The 9,049-nt window shown below is 38.2% G+C and overlaps 1 protein-coding gene across 2 annotated transcripts in view; it reads left to right on the top strand.

The window, feature by feature from the left end:
* The first annotated feature begins 8,254 nt into the window (after positions 1 to 8,254).
* The window catches only part of neurl1ab (neuralized E3 ubiquitin protein ligase 1Ab), a 29,320-nt gene continuing 28,525 nt past the window's right edge, over positions 8,255 to 9,049 (top strand). Inside the window, exon 1 of one of the 2 annotated variants that reach the window (XM_038737571.1) lies at positions 8,255 to 8,759. In XM_038737571.1, the coding sequence (XP_038593499.1) occupies positions 8,726 to 8,759 (34 nt within the window). In that variant the 5' untranslated portion in view covers positions 8,255 to 8,725. The remainder of the gene's footprint in view (positions 8,760 to 9,049) is intronic. The other variant, XM_038737570.1, reaches the window with a different exon arrangement.

Genomic DNA, 9,049 nt, shown 5'->3' with positions numbered 1-9,049 from the left:
GCCCCTAGCACTCCCATTCAAAAGGCATTTCGACTTCATATGAAAAAAGTCTATCTTGAGAGTGGCATTTCCATTCTAATTATGCTTTTACAAGAAAGAATGACTCTGGTAGATTAACAAAAATAGCCTAGGTTAAATTTTGGCAAGCGTTTCCCTTTAATGTGAACTGAATGAACCAGCATTTGGCAGGTAGTGGATTATTTATGCATTTATTTATTTTTCTTAATAAATGAGATTGTTTGTCTTAAATACTTTATCTTGTATCTCAAAAGGGGGCCGCAGAGACCATTGTTCATGAGGACCTGAAAATTAAGAACATGAGCATCTATGTCTGCCGTGAGCCAGATGCAGTAGGAATCATCATTGAGGGAATACCAGTCCTTACCAATCTTGGAAACCTGGCCAAAGCATGCTGCTTCCTGCTTGGGTTGACATATGCACTTAATCTTGAGTATCCATCCAAGCTTTCCAAAACATTTGAGGTGTTTCAAAGACTTTTCGTGGGACTTGAGACACTGCGCCCAAAACCAAGCCCCAAGTTCATGACCCTGAAAAACAAACTCCTTGCCTAGGCACTCAGACATGACTGTCACTGCACTTGTGAACAGCTGTTTTCTTTGTCTGTTCAACATCATTATACATTGGACATAATGGGTGTTATGTCCAATGTTATATTGGACATAATTGGACATTCAGGTTGTTGTAATGGTTTATCCTTGTCATGTTTTATACTGTACACAGGTCATACTTCCTGGTGTGAAAAAGTAATTATATTTTATACACACAAAATAGACCTGCTGTGAAGCTGCACTTTAAAAACTGGTCAGTAGGTGAGATCAGTGAGATGTTTGACTAAAGATGTTTCAAAATATTCACACACGCTGTGAAGGTATTATGCCAAGTTGAGGTCAGATGGTCATGCTTGTGACCTGTAATGTTAGTGTTATAATGTTTCAATATTATGTTCACACTGTACTGTTAAAAGGATAGTTCACTTCAAAATGAAAATTCTGTCATCATTTACTCACCCTCAAGTTGTTTTAAACCTGTATGAATTTCTTTCCTCTACAGGACACAAGGAAGATGTCTGAAGAATGTTAGTAACCGAACAGTTAACTGGACCCATTGACTTCCATATTAGAAAAAAATAAAAAGACTATGGAAGAACATTCTTCAAAATATCTTCCTTGTGTTCAGCAGAAGAAAGAAATTCATACAGGTTTAAAACAACTTGAGGGTGAGTAAATGATGACAGAATTTTCATTTTGAAGTGAACTATCGTTTTAAGGTGTTTTACTAACCTACTATTTACAAGCTGAGGTCATATTTTGTTTAATACATGAATACAGAAGTTCTTGATTGTTTATACTGTCCAGCTCATTCCCACTATTTGGATATGGCATGTGAATTGTTAAAAAAATAGCAAGTGCCAGTTAACTAGATATTAAAATGTTTTAATATTATGTATGTACACACAGTAAAATATACTGTGAAGGTGTTCTTCTAACCTGCACTTTATAAGTTGAGGTCATGCTTTTTTTAATGCATGAATAGATGTTATTGATTGTTAACACTATCCAGCTCATTTTGAATTTGGTTTGTAAATTGTTACTTAATTTTAAATTTTAATTTTAAATTTTTAAATTTTGTAACATTATGTACACAGAACTGTACTGTGAAGGTGTTCCACTAACCTGCACTTTATTTGCTGAGGGCATGTTTTCTTAAATGCCTGAATACCAATGTTTATACTGTCCAGCTCATTGCTACTGTTTTGGATATGGCAATGATTTAATAAATGTTGGAAATTGACATAGTAGCAACTATTTATTTGAAGCTATTTACACTTTCAAAACAAAGAGGGTAAATTGATCAAAATTAATAAATCAGAACATTATCTACTTATTTTTTTCATTTAAGTTACCTATTTTAATTAAGTTTAATGTGTATAAAATGATGATATTTTCTACATTGATAGTACTCAATTTATTGGCTTTTTCTGAAAATGCTACTTAATATTTTTGCATACATTGAAATTCACATTATTAAGTTGTCTTTACTCAAAATATCAGTTAGTTCACTAAACTTGAAAAAAATAGTTGGAAAATGTTGTCTTAATTTTATTGAGTTAGATCCAAGTAACAGTTTTAACAGTGTAAAGTTACTTCAACTGACTATTCATTCACAGCTAAATCCAGGCAAGCAAAGCAAAACAAACAATTTAACCAAATTAAAAATCGCACAAATAGCTGCAGTTCAGTTAAGTTCAGAGAGAGAAGGAGGTGACATTTCACTCACCCTATTTGAAAAGGAAGGGCATTCTCCTGTCTTTCATGATGGCAAAGTGGTCAATAACCAAGTTATAGAATTTCCCACTGGCTTTTCGTCCTCCACAACAACAGTCAGTCGAAGTTTGGGGCTACTAACTAGCCACACTGTATAAGTTTCCTCAGTGAATGTCCAAAACCCCTTTTTCTCTCCGCGCCCAGCTCCAGTTTTGGCTTTGGTCTTCCGTCAGATTTAATCTTACGTTGCTGCTGTAGTGGTAGTTTAGTAAAACTATTTATTATAACTAAAAACTCAAAATCTCCACCCGCCATAATTGCACCAGCTAAAGTTGCTAACAGCTCCCATTATTTCATCTGAATGACGTTGATCACATCATTCTGACTAATCACAGTTAGGCAGTGGCATGACAAGTGGCCTCATCTGATTGGTTAATCATTTAATTTTAAAAAAGGGATGGCAACTCTGCCTGGCCTCCTCGCGTAGTCAGACTGAAGGCAATATAGTGTTTCACCACACATCCAATGCATAACATTTAGAGGAGCGCTGTTTCGCTTATTGTAAGATAGTGAGAAATGGGGAAGAGATGACCGCAACAGCTTATAAGATTTATCGAAACTAAAAACATTGTGTTTTTATTGAAATGATAAATAGAGTCTGATAAAAACAGGGGAAGCCTGGCTTCCCTTGGCTTCTGGGAGAAAACACCACTGATGGGAAGCAAAATACGGTATTTACATGATTGCATCTAGCTAGCCAAGCTTTTCTATTGTACCAATTGCAGAAGAAGCCTCGCATGTACGTTTTACCTTTCTTGCTAGCCTGTTGACTGATTTTGATGTCAGGTTGATCTGGGCCAAGCTTTTTGACATGTGGTTTCTCCACCAAAGTTCTCCTCTCAAATGGATTTTGAAGAAGAGATATTATTGAATTTGTGGGCGGCTGAAAGCCTGTGTCTTGAGTTCCGCATTCATCATTGTCTACAACGTCAGGTGTCCCTACTCTACCACCGACTGACTCTGCTTAGGGCAATAAATTTATCGCCCTTCAGGCATCAGATTTGAGGACGCTGGCTTGTCTTGTCAACTATTGGCTGCGCTGCTGTACTGGCAGGGCGATATTTGTATCGCCCCAGAAGATTCAGTGGATGAGCAGAAAGCTAATTTCCCCCCCAAACATAATTATTTATTTACATTTAATCATTTGGCAGACGCTTTTATCCAAAGCAACTTACATTTGAGGAACAACATACAATCATTAACAGAGCATAAAATACAGCACGCGATCTACAACTGACAACACATATTAATAAAAACAGCAATAAATACTAGTAAGCGCTAATGGCACATCGCATCAATGGGGTAAATACCTAGGGAATACCCAAGAAGTTAGAGTTAAAAAAAAAGTGCAATCAATACAAGGTAAGGAAGTGCATGTTAGAGGTGTTATAAGAGCAAGTGTTCTTGGAAGAGATGAGTTTTCAAGAGCTTCTTGAAGTTAGAGAGGGACGCCCCTGCTCTGATGGTGTGTGGTAGCTCGTTCCACCGTCGTGGTGTCACAGATGCCAACAGCATTTATATTTTATATATTACACGTTATTGTGCATTTTAAACACACATATACATAAAACAAGTAATAACTGTTTATTTCAAAAATGTTTATTTTAAAAAGAAAAATCAAAACACTGAGAGGGCGGCACCCTAGCCACCTCTACTGGCCAGTTGTCACTGCCTAAAGCTCACTAATTAACAGGATAGAAAGACATGCAATAGATTGTACAATTGTCATATGTACAGAGTAGACAGAAAGTGCACACATTAGGACCTTTCTACCACAGAGACCTAGAGAGAGGGCAAACTACATTGCATTACATTACATTACAAACTACATATACACAATTTGAGACCCAGTGTTGAAAGGGCTTTAAGGTGTCGAGTCTTATGTAAGTTAGGGTTCCTAGCAGTCAAGTCCAAGTCAATCTTTAGCATTCATGTTTGTGTCTTGAACATATTTGAGTGTCTCAGATGTACTGCAAGCATTTCAAATGTAAATGTACGTACTGTTTAGAGTCATCTTACTGAGACAAAAGAATGGTTACAATAAAACCATACCCATGTGGTGCAAGTGTACAGTGAAGTCTTAAAGTCATTCAAGATTAAGGTGGAAATTATTTATTCACATCTGGGCACAAGCAGAGCACCACATATAAGAGCAGGTTCTCCAATAAACAGGACGAACAATAAATTCAACATGTATTTCAACATGATAACTAATTATTTCCTCTTGGCGGTCATATAAAGTGTGCCAAGAAGAAATATTCTCTAACTTCTGCATACTCATCCATTATCAGACAATTTCACTAAAACTGTTAACAATCAAATATATTCACTCTAAAACCACAGGGTAGACGTAGGTAGTGAAGTCTTTGTCCTGCCTCTTAGTTACCGTTCATGGAGAACATTTGTCCTGACCCAGGATTCAGAGTTGTGCTGTTGGCCACGTTTATCCATCTTCATGTTTTAACAATAATTACCCTTAGAGGAAGCCATGGCAAGACTTAGAAATATCATTTAGTTATAGTTATTGAATGATTAAAGAGATGCAGTGAGAAGTTGCTGGTGATTCTCATGAGTCAATTCATAGTCCCTCAGGTCTTTAAACACATCCTACTATCAGTGATGATCCTTCAGTTCCACAGTCTCTGGATCACTGCACACCACTGAACGCCAGGCTAAATAAAACCTAAACCAAGCTCATAATGTTGTTATGTTCTTCTTGTTAGATCTACAACCCTTAACCCAAAGCTAAGCAGTTGATACCTCTATACAAAAGTCGATAAAAATGGGAAAGTAAAAGAAGTTGAAGTATACTGGGAAAATGAACAGTGGACAAGGAGCTTTTTGTATACCTATTTCCTTTATATAACAGCTGAATGTCTGAATGTTTGTTTGTCTGCACATTTTGGCACCGCATGTAGACACACTGAGAGCCCCTAACAACTGTAATCAAAATTCTTTCTGCGAGCACACTTTGCCAATAAATAAACTGGATTCTGGTCATTTTACATGAATGTTGTGAGTTAATAAACTTTTCCCTGTTATCGTTCTTATGTCACTGTCACTTCTGAATGCTATGTGACAACTTGATTTCACCTCTTATATTTGACTGCCGGGTGGGGTTCCTTTTCTGCTTACGCCCCCCTGTTGAGGATCATATGATGATATTGTGTTGCTTTGTAATGTTTTGCATATGGCTCCAGGGCGGGAGTCCAAACTCTGAGTTGAATGGTGTTTTTGTTCAACATGGATCATCCCCGAAGGGAGCACGCGTGCACATGGCTGCCTCAAACAAGGCTCTCAAGATGTCCGCAGAGGCCCAACGCCAGCAAACCCCACTAGGCAGCTGCTGCCTGCCAGGCACCCATCTACAAATAATCTACTGTGGGAGGAGGTGTCAGTCTGTTCTGTCAGGGCATACACTGTATAGTCAGTACTGAGTGACAGGTTCAAAGCTAATATTCCAAGAAATAAGTAATAATAAGAATTTGAAAAATGCTGAGAATATAGTAGTCATAGTAGCTCATTTTGAAACTTGAGATGTATTCTGTGACTTACGTGTGTGGATGGATTACCGAACGGGTCCAGGGGCCTCCTGACCCCTTGGGCCCCTGAACCTGTGCCCAGTAGCCCACAGTGCCTCTTTCTGAATTGACCAACTAAAAGTCAATCAATTGACCACAAAAATACACAATAACCACACACTACCGAAACACAAAATGACCACAAAAACACATAAAGCATCTACAAAAAGATGCAAAACAAACACCAATAGCCGCAAAACTACAACAAAAAGACACAAATGACCACAAAGACACACACTGCAAAAACTAAAATCTTAGTAAGATTACTTATCTTAATTACTTGTTTTTTGTCTAATAAGATATTTCTTCTTACCAGGCGGCTTTTATGTTAAATTTCACTTGTTTCAAATTTTGCTTACTTTAAGTAATATTTCCCCATTTTAGTGCTTTTTTCCCTTGTTTTTGAGAGCTAAGTTTTTGCAGTGCACAAAACAACAATAAAGAGATGCAAAGCAACTACAAAGACACAAAATGACTACACAGAGACACAAAATTATCACAAAATGACAAAAAGACACAAAACTATCACAAAGAGGCAAAATGACTACTAAAAAATAGGGCTGAAGGATATGCAAAACATAACAACAACATAATATTGCAATAATTATATATTGTTATTTAAGTCACAATTTTAGTGGGAATCATAATTTTTGCATTTTGTTTTCACATAAAAAATGATGATGATGTGATTCCCTGCCTGAAGAATTTCACCAATATCATAATGTTCACCTTTATCCAAAAACTGCAGCTCCTGCGATTTGGATATTGCACAAAATGGCCACAAAGAGAAGCGAAACAAACACAAATAGCCGCAAAACTACCTCAAAATGACCTCAAAGAGATTCAAAGCAACTACAAAGAGATGCAAAATGACCACAGAACAATCACAAAACCATACAAAATAAACACTAAGAGATGCAAAACAAATAGAAAATGATATATTAAAAAAAAAATAATGTACTGGGTAGTCTAAAGTGTGTTGACAGTTTTTCTTCTGGTGTGCACCAATATGAGGGTGCATTTAAACCAAATTTAGGCAACAATATTTTGCTTTTTGTGTTTTGAAATTGATATTGCACAATTGCTACATACTGTATATGGCAAGTTTCGTCAGAGCATGATTAGTGGCATGCTCCTTTGATATTACTGTAGGACACATGTATCATGTTTTATCATTTCACAGTGAACAACACTTCTACTTGTATTACAGTCAATCAGAGTTTGACAGCCCAGTGATCAGGTGGCTTGTCAAACTCCATTAAGCAGGAATGTGATAGCCAAAGGGTCCATGCCATAAATTCCTAAATGTTCTGTTCACATTTTTTTTGCTTTGATATTTTTAGTTCATCTCAATATCCTGTGACAAATAAAATCACTTTGACCATAGAAAATGACCATGTAAAATGCTGCATGAAAACCCCCCAGTGGTACGGCTTTACCCTCATTGCAAATTGCTTACAGACAGTTGAGTTAACCGCAATCAGTTTATATAAACAGCATGAGAATATAGCTCATGCTACCGAGCCAATACAGTGTCTCACAGGCCTAGCTGCCGACACAAGTTATGTAAACGCTAAGGCGACAAGGCAGATCCTGAGAAGTGCCCGCTAGAGACCAGGGCCATGATGCCAACTTTGAACCTCTGAAGCCAGAAGCCTTTATAAGCTGTTCCTGTACTTTAAATGAAAATGGGAAGGACATAAAACTCTGTCTTTGAGGAGAATTATTCATGAAATGAAAACTGGAGCTCATTTACTACCCAGCCTTGCTGATCTGGCTCAAATATCACGGTAAGCCTGAAGCCAGTGGTGTCTCCGCCTAGTCATTGTGGCAACTCCACCGCCAAGACAAAAAAGTCATAATGTATCAGCATTCATTTTCCTACATGCTGCAAAATAAGTCTTGAAACACTGCTATGTTGAGTAAAGATACTGGCTTTGGATGAACAAGAAAGAAGAACGTGTTTGGAAAAAACACTCAGCAGTGTTACATCTCTGTATAGTGGGCCAGTTTCATTCATTTTCTCTAGATGGGTCCTTAAAGGGGCTTTCTGTGGGTTTCTGCCAAATTAACTGTAAATGTTAGTCGCTGTTGTCAGAATATTTCTCTCCCTTTACTGATTCAGGTGATTTAAGGAATATCTGAGCTTCTTGATATAAATGTAGCCAAACACCAGCCTTTGTTTTGAAAGTGGAAGTGCTGGTAGGGGCAGGCAGACAGATTAAGTTCCCTCAACAGGTGGGGGGGGGGGGAACCACCACAACCTGTTTTATAAAGACTGTGTATCTTCAGAAAAAGACTGCAGGGACTGGGAGAAAGTGAGGACACAACATGACTGGTGATAAATCTGAGAGTCTACTAATCAGAAATTAGGCTAAATAAAAGGTAGTCCCTACAGAGGTAAAATATATAGGCTATTACAGGGAGATAAGTGTCTTCTGAGGGTCTTTAGGACCATAATGGTGATTTATCGCTTGTAGAGACTCCTGAGGTCCTCTCTTTTAGCTACAGCGTTCAAATCCTGGGAAGCTCCACCTCCACAACCACCTTTTATGTTAATTTCAGCGTGAGCACGCACTGGAGGGAGCCGCCGAGTGCTGGATCTGTTGGCTGCCGCCTTCCTGCTTAATGTGGATGAGGCTTAGGACAGACACAACCTGCCGCTGAATCACCGTCGGGACTTTTTGTGAACGGCGTCATGTGCGTATAATGTCGCCGCTGGGGACGCGCAGCTGAAGGTGAATAATCGTGGATCCAGCCGGTAGTTACAGAAGAGGTGAACGCACCTTGCATCCAGCCATGGGAGGTCAGATCACTAGAAATACCCTCTACGGTAAGGGCATCTGGCATCAGGAGACTGATTATTTACTGTTAATGGATCTAGTGGTTATTATAATAGAAGGCGATATAATCGAGGTGTAAGCGCGCTTGCGCAGCCTCAAGCCTGTCTGCATGAACATTGTAGGCGTCCCGATAGCCTAAAATAAATGAGAAGTGAAAGTAGCCAAGTTTTTAGCACCTTCTGTAGCTTAAGTCACGACTTGCTTTAAATAACAGGAAATGTGAACAGGAAATCATATTCTACAAATATCCCGTATTTGTCACTGAAGCCTGCGTACATGA

The sequence above is a fragment of the Micropterus salmoides genome, unplaced genomic scaffold (assembly GCF_014851395.1).
Source record: "Micropterus salmoides isolate LMB-PRFRI ecotype aquatic unplaced genomic scaffold, ASM1485139v1 Ms_hic_scaffold_22, whole genome shotgun sequence".
Lineage (NCBI taxonomy): Eukaryota > Metazoa > Chordata > Actinopteri > Centrarchiformes > Centrarchidae > Micropterus > Micropterus salmoides.
This window is presented reverse-complemented; position numbering and strand designations above follow the sequence as displayed.